At 46.0% G+C, this 27,267-nt stretch overlaps 2 protein-coding genes across 4 annotated transcripts in view; one reads left to right on the top strand and one right to left on the bottom strand.

The window, feature by feature from the left end:
* Window positions 1-23,306, top strand: part of KANK4 (KN motif and ankyrin repeat domains 4) — a 99,465-nt gene extending 76,159 nt beyond the window's left edge. For all 3 annotated transcript variants that reach the window (XM_006147516.1, XM_006147517.1, XM_006147518.1), the window contains exons 7-10: window positions 168-387; window positions 4,203-4,345; window positions 13,674-13,874; window positions 23,189-23,306. In XM_006147516.1, the coding sequence (XP_006147578.1) occupies window positions 168-387; window positions 4,203-4,345; window positions 13,674-13,874; window positions 23,189-23,293 (669 nt within the window). In that variant the 3' untranslated portion in view covers window positions 23,294-23,306. The remainder of the gene's footprint in view (window positions 1-167; window positions 388-4,202; window positions 4,346-13,673; window positions 13,875-23,188) is intronic.
* A 2,194-nt stretch (window positions 23,307-25,500) lies between these two features.
* L1TD1 (LINE1 type transposase domain containing 1) overlaps window positions 25,501-27,267 on the bottom strand; it is a 6,857-nt gene continuing 5,090 nt past the window's right edge. The window contains exon 3 of the mRNA XM_006147544.1: window positions 25,501-25,540. Coding sequence (XP_006147606.1) covers window positions 25,501-25,540 — 40 coding nt within the window. The remainder of the gene's footprint in view (window positions 25,541-27,267) is intronic.

The following is a 27,267-nucleotide window of genomic DNA, read 5'->3' as shown; positions in this document are numbered from 1 at the left end:
GTATATTACTGTAAGGTACTGCTTCCCCCACTCAACAGCTCGGAACACTTCAGGAAAAATATCACAGAGGGAGCTGGTGGGAGGCAAAGGGCCAGATGGAAACGTCTGGAGTCAGGAAGGAGCCAGGCCAGAGAACCTCTTACAGTTGGAATCTTTGGGGGTTTCAGAGGCAGAGCTTGAACGCCATCAGTCAAGAGTGGTTCCGTGTCTCCAGCCGGAAGTCATCCAGCCCTGATGTGGTGGCCGCCTACCTCCGGGGGGTCCAGCCTCTCTCCCCACAGTTCCTGAAGCTGCTCGTCAACCTGGCTGATCGCAATGGGAACACAGCCCTTCACTACAGCGTGTCCCACTCCAACTTCTCCATCGCGAAGCTGCTGCTGGACACAGGTCAGAAATGGCTGCATCCGGATGGTCTGGGGCCTTCCTTGAGGGGGAATTCTTGCAGCATGGCATGGAAATCCTTTTTGCCTGTAGCATATCATTTATTTTTCACAACACTCCTAGGATGTGGTTATCATTATTCTCATGCTGCAGTTGAGGACACTGAGGCTCAAGAGTTCTAAGACTTGTTAGGTCACAGTGCTGGTAAGTGGAGGAGTCAGATTTGGTATTAGGTCTGTCCAGCTCTACTTCTGTCCCACATTGACTATAGGGAAGGTCACAGTTTCTGGACTTCATCACACACCTTTTTTAAAAAAGTCATTTCTTGGGACCAGTAGTTAGTGTAATGGCTATGTCGCTAGACTCCCACGTAGACGACTGCGGTTCAAGTACTGGACCCGGTGGCTTAAACTCGTGTGCATGCGTACCCAAGATCCCAAGAGGAGAATGGAGGAGAAGGGATTGCGGTGTGGCCATCCTCCCTGGGGGGTGATTTCTCGCTTTCTATGTCTCTGTCTCTGTCTGTCTGGTGAGCGCACGCGCCCTGTAGCGAAAACCTCTCCCAAAAAAATCATTTCTTTATTTAATTGTATTTGTTATTATTATTTATTATTATTTTAAAGAATTATGTAACTTTATTTACTTATTTTAATTTGACTAGAGAGGGACAGAGTGAGAGTGAGAGAGAGAGAGAGAGAGAGAGAGAAAGTGAGAAAGCAAGCCACCAGGTCTGAGACTTGAACCATGGTCAGCCATGTGGGAGTCCAGCGCCCTTAACCACCACACCACCTGTTAGCCCCTATTATTATTATTATTTTAATTTGACCAAAGAGACAGAGAGAGAGAGAGAGCAAGAGAAGGGGAAAGTGAGGAAGCAAGCCATCAATTCTGGGACTCGAACCGTGATTAGCCATGTGGGAGTCCAGCACCTTAATCACCATACCACCTATCGGCCTCCCATCACACACCTTTTAAAAAAAGCCATGACTCCCTTTGGCCAGCTTAACTCCATTTGACTCATTCATCCTTCACCAGATCTTTATTTATCACACATGAGGTCCATATTGGTTACAAAAGTGCAAAGGCGATTCAGCTGTGACCCCTCTGCTTCCCAGGAGGAATCTCTAAGTATCATGACGGGGAAGGATGTGGGCTCATAAGAGACACAGACTGTGATGGAGGTGCTCAGAAGAAGTGAGATCAGGACCCATTCAAAAGAACAGCCATGGTACACCGGAGTGATAGGGTCCCAGCAGGCTGAGCAATGTCCCAGGTGGGGAGGACACCACAGTGGCTGAGAAAGGAAAAGGTGCCCAAAGACAGAAGGCAACCGGTTTGGAAAGATGTGAGTGAAGGTGTTTCCCTCCCTTCCAGTCCTGTTGGCCTAAAGCTCACCAAGCTCATTCCTTCCTAGGACTTCTGCTTTTCGTTAAATCTGGACTCTCCCCTGAAACTCTTCTTTATGACTGGTTCGTTCTCATCGTTCATGTCACAGCCCAAATGCTACTTCCTAAGATGTTTTCCTGGTGACTCTAAAATAGCTACCCCTCATCTCTCTAGAGGGACACCCTAATTCTTCCTTTAGATGATAATTGCTTGTCAGTCTACCTTGTGCAATGTCGGAAATACAGGATACCTGAACATGTTTGTTGGCTGAGAAAAAGAATCTAAGAAAGGGAGGGGCAGAGAGAATCAGAGAGAGACAGAGAAAGGCAGAGATACAGAGAATGAGAGAAATAGGACAGTCATCAGGGCTCTGTCTCCTTTCTTCTGTATTCCCAGTGCCTAGACCAGCTCCTGGCTCTTAGTAGGTGTTGAGTGAATCTGCAAATGAGTGGGTAATGGATAATCCCCTGGAGCTAGGTTGAGTTCCAGTGACCTCCCAGTTCTTCTAGACTCTGCTAAAACTCTGAACAGGGTAGTTGACCAACATAGTGACTGCCTAAATTTCATTCTGATTCTTGCACTATCAAGAGAAGATTGCATTACAGTTCTTTTTATTTTTTATTTAACGTTTATTTATTTATTTATTTATTTAAATTTGACCAGAGAGGGACAGAATAAGAGAGAGAGACAAGGAAAGTGAGAAAGCAAGCTACCAGTTCTGAAAATCAAACTGCGGTCAGCCATGTGAGAGTCCAGTGCCCCCAACCACCATGTCACCTGCCAGCCCTGAGATTACATTATGGTTCTAACACTGAGACCATTTTATTTTATTTCAGTGCTTCATAGTTACCATCAAAATGGTAGATCAACTGAGAAGGCCACACAATTAAATAGAACATGCCTCTGTGGTCTGTTTCTTCTGTTCCATGTAAGGGGCCTGCAGTTTAAAATGTGAATGCAGAGACCAGCAGATGACATAATGGTTATGTCGCTGGACTGTCACATAGTCGACTGCAGGTTGAATCCCAGACCCAATGGCTTCAAACTCATGCCAGGTATGTGTGCATGCATGCCCACCCAAAATCCCGAGAGGAGAATAGAGGAGAAGGGATTGCAGCATGGCCATCCCCCTGGGGGGTGATTTTTCGCTTTCTGTCTCTGTCTCTCAGGCAAGTGAGTGTGCCTTATAGCAAAAATCTCTCAAAAAAAAAAAAAAAGAGAGAGAGAAAGAAGAAAGAAAGAAAAAGAAAATAAATAATAGAATGGGAATGCAGCAGCTTCTGGGTTTCTAGCACCTTCCCCACCCCATCCCAACCCTGGGCTAGGGATGATGTGCATATACATACTATCACATCCAATCCTTGCAGGGATTGCAAAGCGGGTACTAATCACATGTATCAAATGAGAAACTTGAGGGTCAGAGATGTCAAATAATGTGGCCAAGGCTGCAGAGCCAGGAAGTAACCCGAACGTAAACCAGGGTCTGTCACTCCCAATCTGGCTTGTTCTACTACCCCAATCTAGCTTTCAGGGCATGGTGAGCCTTTGGAAGCACCTCTTTGTTAATTTTTTTTTAGAGAGATTTTTACTATAGGGTGTATGTGCTCACCGGAGAGACAGAGACAGGAAGACAGAAAGCAAGAAATCATACCCCTCCCCCCCAGGGGACATGGCCACACCACAATCCCTTCTCTTCCATTCTTCTCTTGGGATTTTTGGCACACATGCAAATGTACTGGCATGCTTTTCAAGCCACTGGGTCCAGGAGTCAAACTGTGGAGTTGGCCATATGGGATCCAATGCCTTAACCATCACACCACATGCTGGTCCTCTCCCTCCATTTGTCAAATAAGATAGTTACTTCTGGAAGATTTCCCGTGTGTATCCTGTGTTGTCTTTCATGCATCTGATCCATTACACAGCAGATCACTAGGCCCTTGGAAAGGACCTATAAATACAACCACCAGCTTAAAAGTTATACCCAGACATGAGATGGTGAGCGTGAAACCTAAAATGCACATTGTGGTGGTGGGTGGTCAGGTGAGTGATGTGCTCTAGAGGTGGACAGACCTGAATGTGGGTCCCTCTTCATCTTTCTCATGAATGTTTATGTAACTTCTCTGACTATCAGTGTCATCTGTAAAATGGGAATAATGTCTCATGCTCCAGGTTAGAAAATGAAGTCATGATCATTGGACCTTTGGCTGTTTCTGTCTCTGTTGTGGACCCCCTTAGCTGAGTATCTTCAGAAATCTTATAAATAAATTAGTAGCCAGTTCAAAGCTGCTGAAACTATAAACGACTGGTTCCACCACTGTGGAAAGGCTCTATGTCATGGCCTTTTAACCAGCAGACAGCATCCTCTTGAACTGACTTATGGAGTCTGGCTTCTGATTGCTTGAAAGCTGTCCCAGTGCCCATTGCTCCTCTTACAGGCGTCTGCAATGTGGACCATCAGAACAAAGCTGGCTATACTGCTGTCATGATCACTCCCTTGGCTTCTGCAGAGACCGATGAAGACATGGCTATTGTCTGGAATCTCTTAAGAGAAGGAAATGTGAACATCCAAGCAACTCAGGTAGGTGTTGCAAACACAATCTCCTCTTTAGGAAATGCAGGGGCACCTCCCAGTCTTATTCTACCAGTGCGATAAGAAATGCTATGCAGATCCATGTTTGGTTCTTAATCCAAGACTATGTCAGAGAGCATCCATCCAAAGTCCGAACATTTGGTTTTCCTCAAAGGCTCCTGAGACTCAGACAGGCTGGGATGGAAGCTAGTGAGTTCCTCCCCTAGGTCACCATCTGAAACTGGGCAATTCCATCTGGACTCAACCTTTCAAACCAAACATTCCCAATGTTAGCATCTTAAGATATTTTCCACTTGGCTGTGCTAAGAAAGTCTCCATAGGTGACCCACCTTGATCATGAACCACAGGCAGGGTGCTCATTGGAGGTCCAATCCTTAAAGAAGTTCTCACTTCTTTTTTATTTTTTAAGATTTATTTATTTATTTATTTAATTCCATTTGTTATTATTATTTTAATTTGACCACAGAGAGACAGAGAGAAAGGGAAAGTGAGAAAGCAAGCTGCCAGGTTTAGGAATTAAACCATGGTTGGCCATGTGGGAGTCCAGAACCTTCACTACCATGCAACTTGTTGGCCCCAAGAAGTTCTCACTTCTGTCATCCCTTCTCTCACCCAAACATTTTAATGAAGTCATGAATTCCCGCCCTGATGAAGACAGAAATGTCTGCCAGGGAGGTCAGGCACTTTCTTTAGTCAGTCCTAGGGGTTGTGTAGATCCCTCTTTCCCAGGCCCAGCTTAGCCCCGAGACTTATTATAAAGATCTGCTGGTGAAGGATCAACCTACCTGGCATACCTCCTCAGTCCTTACACTAACCAGATCTCCAAACACTCCTGCCTTCCCTACCCACCCCACCACCCAGAGTGAGTGACGCTATTCTGGGCACACAAATTATACCCCAGTCCCCAGGAGCTGGGCCCAGTGGGAAGAGCAATTGCTGCTGAGAGAGAGTCAGTACCAGCCTGTTACCCAAATGTAGTAGCAAAAGAGTCAGGACATGTGACTCCACTAATTCCCTGGGTCACCTTGTGTCTCATATCAGAAGGGCACCTAGGTTTACCCCATATTCTTTTGCAAAATTCTTCCACATGGTCTCCAGCTTCTTCATGGTAGTTTCCTGCTCCCTGACCTCTGGTGCCAAGAAACTCATGCTCTACCAAAGTAAACCATGTGTTACTCTGGACAGCTCTGACAACTTTTTTTTTTTTTTAATTTTTAAGGTATTATTTATTTAACTTTATTTATTCATTCATTCATTTTTAACTTGACCAGAGAGAGACAGAGAGAGAGAGAGAGAGAGAGAGAGAGAGAGAAGATGAGAAAGCAAGCCACCAAGTCCGGGACTCAAACTGTGGTCGGCCATGTGGGAGTGTCCAGTGCCTTAGCCACCATGCCACCTGCTGGTCCCCTCTGACAACTTTTTAAACTGAGCCCAAACTGGATACTCTGAACCTTTTCTTTTTTCTTTATTTTACGTTCATTCACTGAACATCATCACAGCATACAAAATGCGATTTCCCATTCAAAACAAACTGTATATTGGCTTAATCATACATGTTATCATCAACAAATAATTTTCCATTTCTCATTTCTTATATCTTTTTTTTTATTCCCTATTTCTCAGCCTCTGCCATTTCCCACTCTCCTCCCACACTGTCTCTGGTATTTACAGTTGCTTTCCATTCCTTTTTTTTCCTTACATTTTATTGATTCACAAAATATCTTAATTAAGCTAAATACTTTCAATAGCAAGTTCAGCTGATATATACATATCTATGAACACATGTCTGACTTTAGGCGTGAAAGTCCGTGAATAGAATGAATGTACTATAAAGTAGCACCTAGCTGAGGCTACATAGTTTGCTGTGATCATTAAATAGTTGTTTAATTTTTTTTTTAATTTCAAGAAAAGCAGTTTTAGCTTTAATAAACCAAAATTTAAAAAATGCTAAGAGAAATTTGCTCAAGACTTAAAGCCAGGAAACAGGTTAGGATTCTGTTCAAATAGTAGGTATATGAACCTATCAACAGCTCAAGAGAAGACAAAAATCCTTAAATCTGGGAAAAAAAAGCATAGAAAATATCAGTAATGTGGGGCTGGCAGGTGACATGGTGGTTGGGGGCACTGGACTCCCACATGGCCAACCGCGGTTCAAGTCCTGGACCTGGTGACTTGCTTTCTCACTTTCTCTCTCTTTCACTCTGTCCCTCCCTGGTCAAATTCAAATAAATAAATAAAGTTAAATAAAATAATTCTGAAAGTAAATTTTTTAAAAATCAGTAATGTTTTAGCCCAAAGTCATAAAATTCTATTTCACCAGTTCAGCCTCATGTAATTAATCTCTCTTCTGTTGTGGTTCAATTTTTCCATTTAAATTCTGGAAGATAACATTCAACTCTGGAATTGTCCCTACCATTAAGTTGGCCATTTTCTTAGTTGTCTTTGAACTCTTATTTCTGTGTGTCTATATTTAGTTTTCCTGGTACAGCACTATGTTTAGAAAATCTTGGAGAGCTGGTCTGGTGTTGGTAGACTTTTTCAGGTTTTGTTTATCTGAGAATGTCTTTGTCTTTTCTTCCCTTATGAAGAACAATCTTGCCAGATATAGTATTCTTGGTTGAAATTGTTTTTCACTTAACACTTTGAGTATATTTTCCCATTCTTTCCTTGCTCACGTTGTTTCCAATGAGAGGTCCACTGTTAGCCTGGTGAGATATCCTTTGTAAGTAACTTGGCATTTCTCTCTTGCCAATTTTAGTATCTTGTCTTTGTGGTTTTGGTCAATCTGGCTATACTGTGTCTTGGAGAAGATCTTCTTGGGTTGATTCTATTTGGGGTCCTTTGTATTTCTTGGGTCTGGGTCTTTGAATGCCTCTCTAGGTTTGGAAAGTTTTCTTCCAGGATTTCATGGAATAGATTATCAATGCCCTTATTAGTCTCTTCACATTCTGGGATACCAATTATCCAGATGTTTGGACATATAATGGTATCTAGTATTTCTCATATATTTTTCTCTTTTTGGGGGCTATTTTCTCAGTCTTCATGGTGAATTTTTCTAGGGCAGAGATTCTGTCTTTTACATCTGAAATTTGATCTTCTGTATGTTCTAATCTACTTTTAATACTTTCAATGGAGGTTTTGATTCCCTTCATCTCTAACAGTTCCATTTTATTCTTTTTTTTATGGTGTATATTTCCTCTTTCAGATAGTGTAAGAACTTCCTCACCTCCTGGAACTCACCGACTCTTTTCTTCTGCATCTTCTAGAGTTCATTTCTCTCTTCTCTTGCATCTCTGTTAGCTTTGTCACCATGAATATTCTAAATTCTTTATCAGTCATTTCCATGAGTTCCATTGTACTGTCTGTGGATGAAGAGTTGTTCTTTTCCTTTGGGGGAGAGGTATTTTCTTGGTTTCTCATATTTCTTGTGCCTCTGTGGTGATTTCTCGTCATCTTATGGGTTATTCATTTCTTCCTAATTTCTTGAAGTTTAATCTGAGTGTTCAGAGGCATGCAGGAGGAGGTGATCTGCAATCTCTCTGCAGTTTTGTTTTAATCCCACTCTCTAGATTGGGGTCTGGATGGTGAAGTCTCAGCAGAAAGTCAGCAGTTTTAGTCCCTGGAAAGAATAGTTCACAGCACAAATGCAGGGGTCTTTGAACCTTTTCTTAGAGTATTTAAGTAGAAGTACTTTGAGATTCACATCAAGAAAGATCTTATAGATAAGCAGCTCAGAAAGTTAGGAATTCTCTGTTCAGCATTGAGGCTTCTCTTTTTTGAGAACACAGGCTGGGTTGAGGTCCTTACCCTGTAGGGCTTTTAGTTGAATAAGGCTCCAATTGGAACAATGGGGACATCTCAAAAGATCACTTGCCCATGTTTGCATATAGAGGAACAAGTAGAGTGCATTTAACTCTCCTTTCCCCATGGAGTGTTCATAGATGGTAGTGTCACTATCAAGAACTATCCTCCATTAAAGCTAACAAGTTAACCTACTACAGTTTCATGAGTGCTGAAAGAAGACATGAGACTTCTGTGCCAGAGACAAAGATGATGTATTACCCACAGTAGTTGCAATAGCCACAGTAATACCACTGCCCAAATCCCAGTTCACATAGGGTGGTGTGAAGAAGGTCAGAAACCCATACAGAAGAGGAACCCTGAACTTCAGGAACTTGAACATTTTATTTTATTTTTAAAAATTTATTTATTTAAAGAGATTTTTGCTATAGTGTGCAATCACTCACTGGAGAGACACAGAAAGTGAGACAGAGAAACAGAAAGCAAGAAATCACCCCCTGGGGGAGCGGCCATGCTGCAATCCCTTCCCTATTCTCCTTTTGGGATTCTGGGCATGCACACACATGCACCAGGCATGAGTTTCAAGCTGCTGGGTCCAGGATTTGAACTGTAATTGACCATGTGGGAGTCCAGTGATGTAACCATTAGGCCATCTGCTGGTTCCACCTGGACATTTTATAATGGACACTAAGCAAGCCTGCCTTTTTCTCAAAGGGAGGCATTATTTCTATCTTCCAAAGCTATTCATTGTGTAAAGTTTCTTTAAAAGCTGGGCTAGAACAGAAGAGCAGATTCTTGTGCGTTTTACTCACATAGGTAAAAGATCCATAAAAAATTGACTCAACAATATATTTACTCCACTTTCCTTCATTTCTCTCCTTACAACTCCCTTTACAGCAATTGCAAACCTTAGCCTAACTCAATGGCAAAGTCACTTTGCACACTTTGTCGGATAGCAACCCCACAGATGGCAAGAAACAAACATTTGTAGATCATTTTCTGGTTTTCAAAATATGTTCACCCAGCCTGACCATGGCGGTGCAGCTGTACCACTCTGCTCTGCAGTGCTGGAAGCCATGTGGAAGATCGGGGTTCAGTTCCCAGGTTAACCTGTGCCTGCTGGGTGTGCGTGCAACATGCCTGTGACCCTGCCTGGCTGGGAAAAGCTGGAGGAGGATCACAGCATGAGACCCGGTTGAGGGTGCTTGTCTTCCTCTCTTCCCTTCTCTTTCTTGTCCTCTCAAAAAAATAAATAAATAAATACATTTTTTAAAAAAGTATTTTTATGGGACAGCAGGTGCTGTAGTGGTGAAGATGTTGGACTCCCACATGGCTGACCACGATTTGAGTCCCAGACCTGACAGCTTGAAAAGTCATGCCTGGTGTGTGTGCATGCATGCACAAAATCCCAAGAAGAGACTGGAGGAGAAGGGATTGCAGTTTGGCCAAGTGATTTCTCACTTTCCCTCTCCCTGTATCTCTCTCTGGCAAGAGCACACACCGTATGACAAAAACCTTTAAAAAAATGTAAAATAAACAGAACATATATATATATAAGAATTTTTTAATTTAACTTTATTTGTTTGAGAGAAAACAAAAGTGAGAGAGCAAGTTGCCAGATCTGGGACTTGAACCGTGGTCAGCCGTGTGGGAATCTAGTGCTTTTAACCACCATGCCACCCAGCAGCCACAGAATATATATATATTTTAAAGTATTTTTTACCCATCTGTAATTCCTATTCCATAAGGCTCGATACAGCTATTTTAATTTTAAATAATATGTTTCCCACACACGTTCACTTTTTTTCTAAACTGACTCTTATGCCAGAGGAGATGTGCTCCGATGATTAAAATCAACCCTATCGGGAACCAGCAGTTAGCGTAATGGCTATGTTGCTGGACTCCCGCGTAGTCGACCACGGTTCGCGTCCCGGACCCGGTGGCTTAAAACTCACGCCAGGCACTTGTGCGTGCGTGCCCAAGATCACGAGAGGAGATTGGAGGAGAAGGGATTGTGGCGTGACCATCCCCTCTGGGGGGTGATTTCTCGCTTTGTGTCTCTCTGTCTCTCTCTGTCTGTCTGGCGAGTGCACGCGCCCTATAGCGAAAAACCTCTCAAAAAAAAAAAAAAATCAACCCTATCTTTCTACGGAGGAAAAACTGATCCTCTGCTAAGGTAAGGGACTCATGTGAAGTCAGCAAGCAGGCACAAGAGTTCACAGCTGCAGCCATGCCCTTCGGCTCCCCCTGGGACCTTTACAAGAAAGCAGACGTAGAGGTGCCAGGTTAATCCAGAATGACTTAGGAGTCTTCTACACTTAAACCACTTATTTTTCATTGTTTCCCCAGGGTCAGCGCAGTGCCTGGCATAGAGTTGCACTCTGTACATGATGGTTAGATTATAAATTGTGTTGAACTGAACCAGGAGGAAGGTGAGGAAGAAGGGGGCCCTGAGTCAGGCAGAGAGACTGGAGTACAGACAGTCTGCCTGTCATCTGGTTTTAATAACTGTTGGAGCCAGGGGTCTGGATAGAAACCTTGTGGTCTGGTTAGCCCAGTAAACAACCATTACCCTAGGGCTGAGTAAAGGCAAACAGGCTTCTCTGGAAAGATCTATCTGGGTTCCAGAGAACTAGGAAACCAGGATGCCTACTAACACAGCCCCATGTACTGCACACCCACCATGTGCCCAGCCCGTGTCTTGCACTGTCGCCAACCCTCATAGTGATAATAACAGCTAACGCTTACTGAGCCCTTGGTAAGCACTTGAGTCTTGCCGCATCCCATGAGGCAGGTAACACTGGCAGCCACTCCTGTTTCACCGAATCGGGAAAGTGTCACTTGCACACGGTCGCATAGGTACCAAGTGACAGAGCTGGAAGTGTTCTGATTCCAAGTCCGCTTTCTTTTCCCTAAGCCCCAGCATTGTGGGCAGGGAAGCATAACCCATTAGTGATGGCGGAGTGGAGTTGCAGTTGGTCAGCACCTCAGCAAGCATGTCTCCAGCACTTTTTTTAGAGATTTTTGCTATAGTGCACGTGCACTCACCAGAGAGCGGGAAAGCAAGAAATCACCTCCCAGGGGGGATGGCCACACCACAATCCTTTCTCCTCCATTCTCCTCTAGGGATCTTGGGTACACACACACACACACACTTGCCTGGTGTGAGTTTAAGCTGCCAGGTCAGGGACTCAAACTGTGGTCAACTATGTGGAAGTCTAGATGTAACCATTCCGCCACCTGCTGGTCCTGACCCCAAGAGTTTTAAGATGCCAGGTCTGGGACTCAAACTGCGGTTGGCCATGTGGGAGTCCAGTGCCTTAGTCACTACATCACCTGTGGCCCCTCCAGCACTTTATACACATAAATTGTTACATTCAGAGCCAGGGGACATCTGAAAGGAGCGAAAACATGTCCTTGCTTTTTTCTTGCAACCTGACTGAGCCTGGTCTCCCATCAGAGAGACAAGTCAGATCTGCCTAGAACCCAGGAGGACCGTGAAGGCAAATATAGCGAAGTCACAAGAGAGAACTATTGGAAAATATAAGATTGTGTATAGTAAATACAAGAGAAATGATGGTCAATGTGTAACCAGAAACATTACCACCATACGTTGTGTATTAATCTCCTTCATCTCAGTTGATTTCTACAAAAACCCTGTAAGGTACACAGGACAGATCATTATTATATTAATTTTTTAGGGAAAAAAAAAAAAAACTAGCCCAGCCTCTGTAGCACATGTTGGATGCTCCTCCTTTGCAGGCTGAGGACAGATGGGTTCAATTCCCAGTCCACCTAAAAGCTGGGCTCAGTGGTGTGAGCTTGTAGTCCCAGCTACCAAAGAGGCTGAGGCAGGAAGATCGTGACACGATGAAACCCCATCTAAAATTAATAATAGTAACAACCCACACGTGTGAGTGCTCATACAAAGGAAGGCAGGCAGGCAGGCAGGCAGGCAGGCTAAGGTTCAGGAAAGAAACGACGTGGCCAGGGCCGCCCACTACTAAGCAGCAGAGCTAGCGCTTGGACTAGTGCTTTCTGACTGTCCATCTAGGTCATCACTACACCCACCGATGATAATAGGGCTGTAAAAAAGTATTGTTAATTGCTGCAGATTAGAAATGATCACGGGGGTACCAGCAGATGAAGTAGCAGTTACATCACTGGAGTCCCACATAGTTGACCGCCGTTCAAGTCCAGGACCCAGCAGCTTAAAACTCACGCCAGGCATATGTGTGTGTGTGTCCAAAATCCCAAGAGGAGAATGGAGAAGGGATTGCAGCATAGCCATCCCCCAGGGGGGTTATTTCTCACTTCCTGTCTCTCTAACTCTCTCTGTCTCTCTAGTGAGTATACACACCCTAGAGCAAAAAACTCTCTCAAAAAAAAAAAAAAAAAAAAAGGAAAAAGAAAAGAAAGAAAAAAAAAGAAATGATCACAGGGGAGCCAGCGCATGGGCTGGTGGTTAAGGGTGGTAGACTCCACATGGTCAACCACGTGGCTGGAATCCCAGTCCCAGTGGCGTGGGAAGCACACTGGGCATGTGTGTGGGTGCACAGTTCCCAGCAGGATGAGGACACGGAGAAGAAGGGATTGCAGCATGACTGTGCCCACTGGAGGGTGCTTTCTCCCTCTCCCTCCCTTTTTGTCTGTCTGTCTCTCACTGGCAGACACACCCAGGGGCAAGAAAAAAGAAAGAAACAGGGACATGCAAACAGAGAGCTTGTTGAGATGACAAAGCCCTGAGTACCATTAAACTGCAAAGGTGTGGAGCAGACCAGGCTTTCTGGAGAAGGTCTGGCCAGGCAGACATTAGAAGCCATAGTCTGACACGTGCAGCCGTCACCTGTCTCATCATTCCCTGTTTATCAGCACTCACTGGGTGCTAGGCACTGAGGAGACAGAGACAAAAAAAGACTTAATCTCTGCCAGTAGCAACTTCTTTTCTTTCTCTTCTAAAATTTATTTATTTATTTTTGAGAGACTTTTGCTATAGGGCATGTGTGCTTGTTGGAGAGACAGAGGCAGAGAGACAGAAAGTGAGTAAGCCTCCCCTGGGAGGAGTCCATGCCGCAATTCCTTCTCCTCCATTCTCTTCCTCGGAGGTTAGGGATGTACGCACATGCACCAGGCGTGAGTTTCACGCTGCCATGTCCTGATTCAAACCGCAGTTGGTCATATCCTTAACCACTCCGCCACCTGCTGGCCGCACCATGGCAATGTCACAGTCCATGAGAAAGAGGGAGTGACAAACTGCAGTCCCACGTGGTGAGTGCCGTGTTAGGAATCCTGTGCCTGGGGAGTGAGGGAAGACTTAGAGGGGATGGGACATTTGACTAGTGTCTTGGAAGAGGAGAAGTTTCCCGCAGAGGAGGCTCAGTCCACAGTCCCATACCGAGGGCAGGAGAGTCACATCAGTAGTTATTTCTCTGAGAAGTCTCTGAGCACACCCAGGCTGGAGAGGGCCCTTCCCGGCCGGCAGCAACCTCACCACATCCCTGTGCTCTGTGTGCAGGGAGGCCAGACTGCGCTGATGCTGGGAGTCAGCCACGACCACGAGGACATGGTCCAAGCGCTTCTGAGCTGCCAGGCAGATGTCAACCTGCAGGACCACGAAGGCTCATCGGCCCTCATGCTGGCCTGTCACCACGGCAACGTGGACCTGGTGCGGCTGCTCCTGGCACACCCAGGCTGTGACAGCAGCCTGACTGACAAGGTACGACTTACAGGCAATTAGCAAGGAGGTGTTACACTTCCTGTCCTGCAAAGCACATTGCCAGCCAGCATGGCGGTAGCAACAAAATCGACCTCGTAAGGCCATGGTGGGGTTTAAATGAGATGGTCCATGGTAGATGAGCAGGACCTTGGAGTGGGGAAACCCGCAACCCGTGCCTTTCACAACCCCATCCTGGGGAATGTGCCAGCTTGGCTCTGTGCCTCATCCGTCCTCAACAATGATAGCATGTGCACTTTTTAGTTGTTGTTAAAGATTTATTCATTGGGACCAGCAGATGGCATAACAGTTACATCACTGGACTCCCACATAATCGACTGCGGTACGAGTCCCGCACCGGTGGTTTAAAAACTCACACCAGGCACGTGTGCATGTGTGCCCAAGATCCCGAGAGGAGAATAGAAGAGAAAGGATTGCAGCATGGCCATCCTCCCTGGGGGGTGATTTCTTGCTTTCTGTCTTTCTGTCTCTTTCTGTCTCCCTGGCAAGTGCACATGCTCTATAGCAAAAACCTCTCTTTAAAAATATTATATATTTATTTGTATTTGTTATTATTATTTATCTTTTAATCTGACCAGAGGGAGACAGAGAGAGAGGAGAGAAAGTAAGAAAGCAAGCTGCCTAGTCCAGGACTCGAACCACAGTTGACCATGAGGGTGCACAGTCTTTCAACCACCACGTCACCTGCTGGCCCCTATAATAGCATGTGGACTTTAAAGAAAAAGTTAGGGGGGCTGGCAAGTGGCCTGGTGGTTAAGAACACTGGACTCACACATGGCCGACCACGGTCTGGGTCCCGGACCTGGTGGCTTGCTTTCTATTCTTCCTCTCTCTCTGTCCCTCTCTGGTCAAATTAAAATAAATAAATAAAGTTAAATACAATAATTGTTAAGAAAGAAAGAAAGAAAGAAAGAAAGAAAGAAAGAAAGAAAGAAAGAAAGAAAGAAAGAAAGAAAGAAAGAAAGAAAAGGGAAGGGAAGGGAAGGGAAGGGAAGGGAAGGGAAGGGAAGGGAAGGGAAGGGAAGGAAAGGAAAGGAAAGGAAAGGAAAGGAAAGGAAAGGAAAGGAAAGGAAAGGAAAGGAAAGGAAAGGGAGAGAGAAACAAAACAGCTAGGACGAGGGAACACTGCTGTCCAGTAGGGACCAGGAAGCCGGCTGAAGGAACCAGCCTTACAGAGAGCTCTGTAGTCACTAAGCTGAGAGTACTTCTCTGACACTGACCATTCAGTGGTGCTGACCATTCCATCAAACCAGCCTGCTTGAAGTCGCAGTGCCAGGCACGATGCGGGCCTCTGAGATGACTTCCTGTAGGGTGATATTGATGACGATGCTAACTACCATGTTCCAAGGGTTTACTCTGTCAGGTACTGTACTAAGCATTTTCATGAACCACCTCATTTAAATCTCACAACAGGACCAGCAGGCAGTGTGGTGATTAAAGTGCTGGAATTCCCACATGGCTGACCACAGTTCAAGTCCAGGACCTGGTAGCTGGCTTTCTCATTTTCCTTCTCTCTGTGTGTCTGTCTTTCTCTGGTCAAATTAAGACAAGTGAATGAATAAACAAAATTAAATAAGTAATTATTTTAAATAAATAGATAAATATTTAAATGCCACAACAACCTTGTGAGGTGGACTTGCTGGTACTTCGCTTGAGGAAACAGAGGCACCGAATGGCTAGATTGCAGACTGGAGATCACACAGCTGGTGGAACCCAGCTTCATCAAACCCCTTAGCCCATGCTCTGACCTGTTCTGTCTTATCACTGCGGTCACATGGGGCATCCATGCCCCTGGCTCCCTGCTGAATCCCCTGCACCTGGAAGCGTGCCTGCCACACCCCTGTGAGCGAGTCAGTGACCAAGTACATGACACTCAACTTCACAGGTGATTTTTTTTTTTTTGGAGAGGTTTTTGCTATAGGGCGCGTGCACTCGCCAGACAGACAGAGAGAGACAGAGAGACAGAAAGCGAGAAATCCCCCCCCAGGGGGGATGATCACGCTGCAATCCTTTCTCCTCTATTCTCCTCTCGGGATCTTGGGCACGCACACACACGTGCCCGGTGTGAGTTTAAGCCACCGGGTCCGGGACTCGAACCGCGGTCGACTACATGAGAGTCCAGTGACATAGCCATTAGACTAACTGCTGGTCCCTCAACTTCACAGGTAAATATCAGCAGTGACTGTTCCCAATCGCTAGAGGTAACATTCCTGGTGTATACCTGGGAACTAAACCCTTTCCGTGCATTGCTTCTAAATCTCTCAATAATCCAGTGAGATAACTGCAATCTCCTTGTTTTACTGATAAGGAAACAGGGGTCAGGAGATGTCAAATCACTGTCGGAGGGTTGCAAGGTGCTAATTCCAGAGCAGAGATTCAGGCCCGTTGGACTCCAGTATCCATAAAGCTGATACTATAATTTAATGCTTTAAAAAGACATCTGGGGGCCAGCCAGTGGCATAGTGGTTAAGGTGCTGGACTTCCAAATGGCAGACTGCAGTTTGAGTCCTAGACCCAGCAGCTTGAAAATCACACCTGGCGCATGTGTGTGCATGACCAAAATCCCAGGAGGAGACTAGAGAAGGGAGTGTAGCTTGGCCATCTCCCCTGGGGGTTGATTTCTCACTTTCTCTCTCACTGTCTCTCTTGGGCGAGCACGTGAACCCTATGGCAAGAAATCTTTAAAAATAAATAAATAAAAATAAACAGACATTGGTACACTTTCCTATCAACAACGATTCCAGAGAAACAAAAGCCCAGAGAGAGGCTTCATGCCCAGGGGCAGCTTCTCTCACAGGGCCACAGCTGGACTCCCAAGATTTATTCTTCGCCTGTTGCGTCACCAGCAAGTCAAGCTGCAGTCTCTCAGGCCATGCCCAGAGAGCAGGCGCTCTGCAGTGTGTCTGGTCCAGTGAGCCCCAGCTCATTCTGATAGAGCGCAGACGCCCGTGAAATGCATGTGGGGCAGAGGTGGGCTCCCAGTCTCCTTTCCCAAATTTACGTCTGACGAAGGATCTGTGCTAATGAGCCCCCTGCTGGGTAGCCCTGGGGAAGAGAAAGGCAGTTCTAACTCTGGAAGGGATCCACATCACAGGCCTGAGGAATGGCCACTGTTATTGCCTCCAATAAGCCTGAGAAGGGAAGCCTGTGAGACAGGTGGGTGACTTTGGAAGTCCCTGGGTAGCAGGGAACACCAGACAGTGAATTTGAGAGCTGTCCAGGCACCTGTGGAGGTCAGTTATAGGTAAGAGGAGCTATTGCTGTTTTGGGGGGTACAGGAAGAGCTGTGGGGGACAGAACCTGTTGCACTTTGACAACACAAGCATGATTGTTAGAACTTTAAAATTAAACACCCATGAGTTTGCATCCGGGTTAGTGACTGCCTTTGGGGAGGCCACCCAACCACGCTGAGCCTCTCTGTGCTTATCTGTAAAATGGGGTAGCAATAATGCAGCCGTCCGCAGCCTTCGTTGCACCAGGAAATGGTGTCATGGAAGGTCCCCAGGAGAGGAGGGTTTCAGGATGATTCAAGCACATTACGTTTATGGTGCAATTTATGTCTATTATTATTGCATTGCAACATATAATGAATGTTTATCTTTAAAGAATTATTCATTTTGAGACCAACAGATGGCATGATGGTCACATCGCTGGACTCCTACATAGCCGATCATGGTTCATATCCCAGATCCAGCAGCTTAAAAGTCACAAGGGGCACGTGTGCGTGTGTGCCCAAAATCCCAAGAGGAGAACAGACGAGAAGGAATTGCAGCATGGCCATCTCCCTGAGGGGTGATTTCTCGCTTTCTGTCTGTCCATATTTGACATCTAGAAAGTACCAGTTGATAGTAACATTTATTTAAGATTTTTACCATAGGGCATGTGTACTCACCAGAGAGAGGGAAAATGAGAAATCACTCCTCCAGGGGGAATGGCCACACTGCAGTCCTTCTCCTCCATTCTCCTCTCATGATTTGGGGCACTCACGCACATGGGCCTGGTGTGTTTTTCAAGGTGCCAGGTACGGAATTTGAACCACACAGTTGAGCATGTGGGATCCAGTACCTTAACCACCATGACACCTGCTGGCCCTATAGTAACTTATTAGTATGAACAGGTGACCAGTGATCACGGAAGCAAAGCCACCACCGCGTCAGTGAGGAGGGACCTTGGCCTTGCAGGCAGTGTCTGGAGAATGAAGCTCTGAAGTGCAGCAGCCAGTCAGAGGCGGGAATCTGGCTCCTAAACGGAGAAGCTACCTGGTACACATACTTGGGTTAGGCCAGTGGTTCTCGTCTGGGAGTGACTTTGCCTCCAGGGGAGATTTGGCAATTTCTGAGACATTTTTATTTGGCACAAGTCTGGAGGGGAGTACTCCTGCCACCCAGTGGGTAGAAGCTAAGATGCTGCTATACATCCTAAAACGTGGATCACCTGGTAGCCCAGAGTAGGGGCTATGCATATGGAGTTGGATCCTACATGGCTGACCATGGTTCAAATCCTGGTTCAGCATCTTGAAAAACACTGAACCCAGTGCCAGCAAGTGGCATGGTGGTTAAGGGCACTGGACTCCCACATGGCCAACCATGGTTCAAGTCCTGGACCTGGTGGCTCACTTTCTCACTTCCTCTCTCTCTCTCTCTCTCTTCTCTCTCTCTTGTTCTGTCCCTCTCTGGCCAAATTAAAATAAATAAAGTTAAATAAAATGATTCTTTTTTTTTTTTGGAGAGGTTTTTGCTATAGGGCACAAGTGCTTGCCAGAAAGACAGAGTGAGACAGAGGTACAGAAAGTGAGAAATCACCCCCCAGGGGGAATGGCCATGCCACAATCCCTTCTCTTCCATTCTCCTCTCGGGATCTTGGGCACATGTGCACACATGCCGGGCGTGAGTTTAAGTCATCGGGTCTGGGATTTGAACTGTGGCCGACTACATGGGAGTCCAGTGACATAGCCATTATGCTAACTGCTGGTCCCAATAAAATAATTTTTTAAAAAGTAAAAAGTAGCAGGTGACATGGACTCCCATACAATCAGCCTTGGTTCAAGTCACAGACCTGGTAGCTTGCTTTCTCACTTTCCCTCTCTCTCTCTGATAAAACTAGAAAATATTAATAATAGTAATAATAATAATGATAAAGTTCAATAAAATCATTGTTTAAAAATAAAAAAGTAGGAGGTAGGGAACAGCAGGTGGTATGGTGGTTGCTGGGCTCCCACATAGTTAACCGCAGTTCGAGTCCCAGACCCAGTGACTTAAAATTCATGCTAGGCACATGTGCATGCATACCTATAATCCCAAGAGGAGAATAGAGAAGGAATTGTGGCATGGCCATCCCCCTTGCGGGAGTGATAACTCACTTTCTGTCTCTCTATCTCTCTCTGTCTCTAAGGTGAGCACATGCACCCTTTAACAAAAATCTCTCTCAAAAAAAAAAAGAGTAGGGGCTACCAGGGAATTTTCTTAAAAACAAAAGAGAATTTATGCACTGAAATTAGTTTCTCCTGCAACACTTCAAGTTGGATGTAAATGCAGAACTTTCCCTGGGTCTGAGTTTTGGAAGGCATTTCAGGGAACTCAGTCTGTCAGCCTCCTCCAAGCCTCCAGAACGACAGTGGAGGAGGCGGTGGTGAGGACTGAGCACCCGGCCTCAGGGGTTCCCCCTTTCTTTGAAGGGCTTGTTTTGGCAGCTTCTTCAAAGCACCTGTCAAACTGAAACCTTCTTGAAGGCACTGACACACCTTATTCATCTTTGTCCAGGACAGAGTGGGTTCACAGGAAATCTTGTTTTATTGAGAGATACCTCCCAACACACACGTGCATGCACGCATGTGAGTGCCCACCCTCACGTATGGTGGCTGCCTGAGCCTTTCCATCTCCTCCTTTGGTCTCAGTCAGAAGCTCCTTGCCCAGGGCTGTGGTGTGGGGTTTGCCATGCCAGGATCCCCAAGAGCTGCACACCATGGGCTTGCTCCCCGGGCCTTGGAGACACTCACCCCACCACCACCCAGGCAGTCTCCTGGGCCACACTTCCTGAGCTGAACAGGGTCACTCACTCAGCACGTCTGCACCTGAGGCACCCACAGATGCCAGCTCTTGTGTCCAGATGGGCCCTGTTAGGGGCATGGTGGGCCTGCCCTATGGCAGATGGGGCCTACTGGAAGGTGCGGGTTCCCCGGGACCAGCCCTGTGGCCCTTTCCCATAGTAACAGTAATTACACCGTCTTCCGTGTTTACGTAGAGCTTAGAGGTTGACACCGCACAGCATGATGGAGTGCAGGGTTTGAGAACACAGGCCTAAATAAACCCTTCTTTAGGGGGCTTTTAAAGGCTCTCCTGCAGAGCAGCTTTGCTTTGTTCAAGTATTTTCTAATCTAAGAAATACTCACTAAGATTGGGGTAGCGGGAACCAGCAGTTAGTGTAATGGCTATGTTGCTGGACTCCCACATAGTCGACCGCGATTCGCGTCCTGAACCCGGGGGCTTAAAACTCATGCTGGGCGCGTGTGCGTGTGTGCCCAAGATCCCGAGAGGAGAATGGAGGAGAAGGGATTGCAGTGTGACCATCCCCCCTGGGGGGTGATTTCTCGCTTTCTGTCTCTCTGTCTGTCTGGCAAGCGAACGCGCCCTGTAGCGAAAACCTCTCCCCCCACCTACCCCCCCCCCAAAAAAAGATTGGGGTAGCTCGGGTTCTTCGCAACTTGAAAGGAATACCTGTATGATATCGCAGGCTTCTCTCTCCCCAGAGCTGTTGGGTGCCCACCAAATACCAGGCCCTGAGCCAGGGGCCAGGGTGGAACAGTGAACAGCCAGATTGAGTTCCTGGGTGCAGGGAGCTCGAGATTTATCAATTCACCCCACAAATAGAGGGAGGTAAATGGAAAACGTGTGTGCCGTCCTTAGGGATCCCCCTGAAATGCTGCTTCCTTCCTCTGCCTCACCCCAACCACCTCCAGCTTGCACCCTGACCCATGCTCCTCTCCTCCCTCCACCCTCACACACAGCGGCCTCCCTTGAGCCCACTCCGGTCCTCTCTTCCGGCGCCTTTAGCCCATCCTGTGCATTACGGCTGTGTTCCCGTGTGCAGCGTCCTGACGGCAGCTGGATTCCATCCTGGCACCCGGGCAAAGCCTGAGGAGATTTCAGCTGGAAGTTAACACTTCCCACCTGCTTCTGTGAAAGAATGTTTCACCTTTGAGAAAGTAATTCCATGCATGTGAGGAAGAGAGGGCAGGGGACTTTGAACAGTTCATGGAAATGCACATTTTATAAAAAGCCCATGCACAGATTTTATGTTATGCACCAAAAGAAACTTGTACTGTAATTCCATTTTTCCACACATTTTCTGAAGTCCTCTCATACAATTAGAAAACAATCTAGGGGTGTCTTGGGTGCTCCTTACCAATCAAATTCATTCATATTTCTATAGCAAACTGTAAAAATATTCATACAGACTAGGTTGAACAAGGCTTCCACATAGCCTCAGACTGGGTTTTTGTGTCCAAGTGAGTTTCCAAAAAAGTAGTTGGTTTTCATAAATGTTTGTTTATTTTTTTAATCTAATTTTATTTATTCATTCATTTTTTTTTTTTAATTTGACCAGAGAGAGACACACACACGCAGAGAGAGGGAGAAAGTGAGAAAGCAAGCCACCAGGTTCGAGACTCCAACCATGGTCAGCCATGTGGGAGTGTCCAGCACCTTAACCACCAAGCCACCTGCTGGTCCCATAAATGTTTATTTTTTTTAATTAAACAAATTGTATTTGGACCTGCAGGGGGTATGGTGGTTAAGGTGCTGGATTCCCGTCCTGAATCTGGCAGCTTGCTTTCTCATTTTCCTTCTCTCTGTTTATTTCTGGTGAGCACACGTGCCCTATAATAAATGTTTAAAAATAATAATAATAATAAATAAAATTTTAAAAATAAATAACTTGGGAGGACCAGCAGATGGCGTAACGGTTATGTCACTAGACTCCCACATAGTCGACTGTGGTTCAAGTCCCAGACCCAGTGGCTTAAAACTCACACCGGGTGTGTGTGTGCATGTGCCCAAAATCCCAAGGGGCGAATGCAGGAGAAGGGATTGTGGAATGGCTCTCCACTCTGGGGAGGTCCTTTCTAGCTTTCTCTCCCTCTCTCTCTCTGATTCTCTCTGGGAAGCACATGTGTCCTATATGTAGAAAAATATAGTTTCTATAGAAGAAAAGGGGGTGGGATACTTTTTGCACTCAATTTATGATGGTAGATAGAGACTTGCAGACAACACCAATCTCCAATAAAAGGGATATTTATGGGATATTATGCAGCCAAAAGAAAAATAATGTGTTATGATGACTATGTAATAACAGGGGAAAATCTTAGAGTACTTTGGTAAGTTAAAAAATTAAACAGACTCAAGGACCAGCAGTTAGTGTAATGGCTATGTCTCTGGACTCCCACGTAGTCAACCGCGGTTTGCATTCCAGACCCGGTGGCTTAAAACTCACGCCGGGCACATGTGCATGTGTGCCCAAGATCCCAAGAGGAGAATGGAGGAGAAGGGATTGCGGTGTGGCCAGCCCCCCTGAGGGGAGGGGGTGTGATTTCTCGCTTTCTGTCTCTCTTTCTCTCTCTGTCTCTTTCTGTCTGTCTGGTGAGTGCATGCACCCTATAACAAAAAAGCTCTCCAAAAAAAGAAAAACAAAAAACAAAAACATGCTGGACACATGTGTGCACGTGCCCAAAATATCCTGAGAAGAGAATGGAGGAGGGATTGCGGTGTAGCCATCTCCCCTGAGGGGTGGTTTCTCACTTCCTTTATCTCTCTCTCTCTCTGTCTCTGCAATTGTACATACCCTATAGCAAAAACTAAAAACAAAACAAAACAAAACGAAAAAACAGGGCCGGTAGGTGGCATGGTAGTTAAGTGTGCTAGGTTCCCACATGGCTGACCGGGAATCAAGTCCTGGACCTGGCAGGTTGCTTTCTCACTTTCCCTCCTTCTCTCTCTCTCTCACTCTGTCCCTCTCTGGTCAAATTAAAAATAAATAAATAAACAAATAAATACATCTAAAAAATGTACAAGTGAAAAGTGACCCTTCTTTGTTTCCACTGGCATGGCTTTTCCAGGAGTGGGGCTTCCATGGAAGGGGATTCCCTGTCTCATGATCCTCATTTGAATCTCCTCTCTTGGGGTGTCCAGATGCTTGAAATAGTCTCCTCTGCTCTAGGGACATACTTTCTACTCAGAACTCACCCTTCTCCTGGGGGAGAGGCAGGGAAGCTAAAATTCATTTCTCTTTTTCTTTTTCCCTAGGCCGGCCGCACAGCCTTGTCCATCGCTCTGAACTCACCCACCCACGTGGAAATCGCAGGGCTTCTGCAGGCCCACGCGGAGCAGGGCAGGTCCCTGGGGCTGTAAGGGGCGGCAGAAGACTGGCAGGCCCCCCAAAAAGCTCAAAAGCCTCCTTTTCTGACCTCCTCCCTCGCCCTTGGAGAGGGCAGGGGTCATGGCCAGAGGGCTGTCCCTCAAGAGAAGAAACTATGTCAGATATGCACATACATTCCTGTCGTGAATTCTGCTCGCTAGGACGCTTTGTAGTTTTTGTCTTAGGTCATGTCCTGAGACGCCAGGCCCCTCAGAGTGCAAGGTGTGGGGGGCAGGGTGTACTGGTGTTCTCCAAAACTCCAAAACCTCCCCAGCTTTGAATGCCTCCTCATTCTACCCTTTGTAGCACCGTGTAGCAGGCAGGCAGGCGGCAGGAGCTCATTAGCACAGTAGAAAAGCAATATTTTTTACATGGAATTTTACTGTACATGGTCTTTCTGTTTTGCTTTGTTTTGTTTTGTTTAATCAAGTCTATACAAACGTGTCCGACTGAGTATACATGTGTAGAGAGGATAGGAGGGGATTTAAGCAGTTGCCTGGGCAATCGTTCTCTAGAGGACCCTCGGAGAATCACCACACAGATGGACGAAATGGAATGAGCCCGGTTAGGGGCTTTGTTTAGATGAGGTTGAGAAAGAAATCTTAAAGTCGAACACGGTAGAAAGACGCACCTGGGTGTCATTGCGCAATATACAGTCCTGATCCTTCCTGAGTCACTCAATTGGTTCCCGTTTGCTCTGGGAAAATTGGAATTAACCAGAGTCCAGACCTGTGACGCACAGCTTGTCTTCAGGCAGAGCCCAGCCATGCCAGCGATTCGCATTTGTGAAAAGCGCTTCCTCCCCGGGTGCGTTACTGTCCTCTGGGAGCCTCCACACTTCCTCGTAGCTGTATCCAGATTCATGATAATCCAGGTCCTCTCTGCTCATAATCCCTAGGAGCAAAAGTCAGCTCTAAACTTTCCAAGGCTGCAGAGTCTCCGACCCTGGACTGCAGGACCACAGCAGCGGAGCAGGGCAGGACCAGGCGGGGCAGGGCAGGGCTGGGCAGGGCCCTTCCTGGATTAACATCTCTCTCCACCAAGCAAGTCCTTAAGCTTCCATAGTCCCTGGGGACTATGAGCCTGCACGTGCATGGCTCATACTCAGTAGCTCACACAAGGTTAGTAGCGAATGTATTCTTTTCTTAAAGTCTCCTATGCAAAATATTTTCCCTTTATAAAAAAATGAGAAATATCAAAGTTCAGGAAGCCCCAAAGTTGGAAACCCAAAAGCTTGATTGTCATTCTCGCTGTAATGCTGATTTGCTTGGTGCCCCTTGGGGTGAGTCCCGAAGCCTCGTTGGGCCCCAGTTTCATCATCTCTAAGGACAGAAATCACCATACGACCTACCTCCTGGGGGTGCCATGCAAGGGACAGCTGATGGAAGTTTGGGGTTCCAGTTTGTAACCAATAAAGACTGTCTTTTATTGTCTTAAGATGGTGCTGCCAACTCCTTTCTGCCAGTGTGACTTGTAAGAGAGGCTCAGGGTCTGAGAGCAGGACCACCCACGGGTTGATGCTGTGCAGAAGTGAAGCAGATGGAGCAGACACTCCTAAAAACGCTTTAAATGGGTTTATTTTGACATCAATACAAATTATAAGAGCAAAAACCTACTTTAATAAATGTCCTAGCCCAGAGCTTTACAAACCTTTAAGTGCACACAAATCTGGGATCGTCTCAGAAAGCAGTAGCTCTGGGGTAAGGCCTGAGAGCCTGCTTTTTTTTTTTTTTTTAAGGTTTTTGTCACAAGATAGGTGCATTTGCCAGAGAGAGAGAGAGCTGCTGGCCCCATGAGTCTGCATTTATTTTGTTTTCTTTTTAGAGAGTGTTTTTTGCTGTAGGGCATGTGTGTTTTCCGGAGAAAAAGAGAAAGATGAGATCCACATAAACAATCCAGTTTGCAGTCCAGGTCTTATTTCCGCCTGTGTCTCTGCAGGTGGCAGTGGGTGGGCCTGGGTCCTCTGTGCCAGTTTAGGGTCTATCTCTGTATCTCCCATTAGGATGGCGACTTCCATGGGATCACTCCCTTTGTTTTTAAAATGGGAGCACAACTATTAAAAACATAGGACCAACAGGTGGACTGGTGGTTAAGGTGCTAGATCCCACATGGTTGACTCCATGGTTTGAGTCCTAGACCCAGTGGCCTGAAAAGCAGGCTGGGCATGTGGCAGGGGATGGGAGAGCACATTCTCTAAGCCTCAAGACAACACAACAGTGAGGAAATTCCCACTCTTCTCCCTGGAAGGGAAATCTGTGAGAGAAAACTGTCCCTTGACTCCTTGAATTCAGGCCAGCAGGTACGTGAAGGTTAACGCGCTTGCTCCCACATGACCAACTTCATGGTTTGCATCCCAGACTCAGTGGCTTGAGTCCATGTATGCCCAAAATCCTGAAAGGAGAATGGAAGAGAAAGGATTATGGCATGGCCATCTCTCATTTCTCCTTTCTGTCTCTCTCTGGTGAGCACATATGTTCCATAGCAAATAAAAGGAAAAAAAGCCACTAAAGCTTCCTTTAAAATTTATTATTATTTAAACTCATGCCAGGCATGTATGCGTGCGTGGCCAAGATCCCAAGAGGAGAATGGAGGAGAGGGGATTGTGGCATAGCCATCCCCCTGGGGGAGTGATTTCTCGCTGTCTTTCTGGTGAGCGCACATGCCCTATAGCAGAAACCTCTCAAAAAAAAAAAAAGAAAAAAAAAAAAGAAAAGAAAAGAAAGAAAAGACCTGATCTAATTTCTGGTTGTTGTTTTTTTTTTTTTTTAAGAGGTCTTTTGCCATAGGGCATGTGTGCTCACCAGAGAGAGACAGAGACAATGAGAGGGAGAGTGAGAAATCACCCCCGCTCTTAGGATCCTAGGTACTCACACACACCTGCCTGGTGTGTTGCAAACCACCTGGTCTGGGACTTGAACCATGGTCAGCCATATGGGAGTCCAGTGACTTAACTGCTAGACCACCTATTTACACCAACCTAAACTAATTTCTAAGCAGGAAGAGCCTAACACTCTGGGATTGCTCCAGGCCAGATTTGCCTAGAAACTATCGGGAGCGAGGTGGGATATGCCATTTGTTGAGGCCCTGCAAGCATTTTCACACATTTCATGGAAAAGCTCAACATATCTGCAATCTTCATATCAATAAACAAAGTAACATTTTTCTTTTTTGGGGGAGAGGTTTTTGCTATCGGGCATGTGCACTCGCCAGAAAGACAGAGACAGAGAGATAGTGAGAAATCACCCCTCAGGGGGCATGGCCATACCGCAATTCCTTCTCCTCCATCCTCCTCTCAGGATCTTGGGCACACATGCACACGCGCCCAGTGTGAGTTTAAGCCACCGGGTCCGGGACTCGAACCACAGTCAGCTACATGGGAGTTCAGCGACATAGCCATTATGCTAACTGCTGGTCCCAAGAGTAACATTTTTCAATGTCCAAAGAGAGGTCTTTAAGAGAAGACGCTTATAACCACCACCTCTGAGATGTGAAGGAAACGTTCATTTTTAGTTTGTGTTTTGACTAGTTCAAACTCTCTTTGACAAGTTCTGTCATCCAAAAGAAGACGCCAGTCAATATTTTCCATTGAATACAGCTGTGCGGCCAGGTAAGGTGAAATCTGACCTCCCAATAACAAGGGCAGCAGCAACTCGCTAATAGCCTGCCTCTTCATTATGAACAACAAAAAAAACTAGAGTCATGACAAGCCTTTCTTTTTTTTCCAGAACCTGCCTCATATCAATGATTCCATTTTGTTCTTTAACACTCATTTAATTTACCTATTTAGTATTTAGGAATGAGAGAGCCCTCTCAAAGGAGGGCTTTTTCTTTTTCTTTTTTTTCCCCAGAGGGTGTGTGCATGGCCCAGGAGAGACAGAGAGAAAGGGAAAGCAAGGAAGTACCCTTGAGAACCAGCAGTTAGCGTAATGGTTATGTCGCTAGACTCCCATGTAGTTGACTGCGGTTT

This window comes from Tupaia chinensis, unplaced genomic scaffold, assembly GCF_000334495.1.
Source record: "Tupaia chinensis unplaced genomic scaffold, TupChi_1.0 Scaffold000215_1, whole genome shotgun sequence".
In the NCBI taxonomy this organism is placed as follows: Eukaryota; Metazoa; Chordata; class Mammalia; order Scandentia; family Tupaiidae; genus Tupaia; species Tupaia belangeri.
The sequence above is the reverse complement of the archived record's forward strand: the minus strand, read 5'-3'. Positions and strand labels throughout refer to the sequence as shown.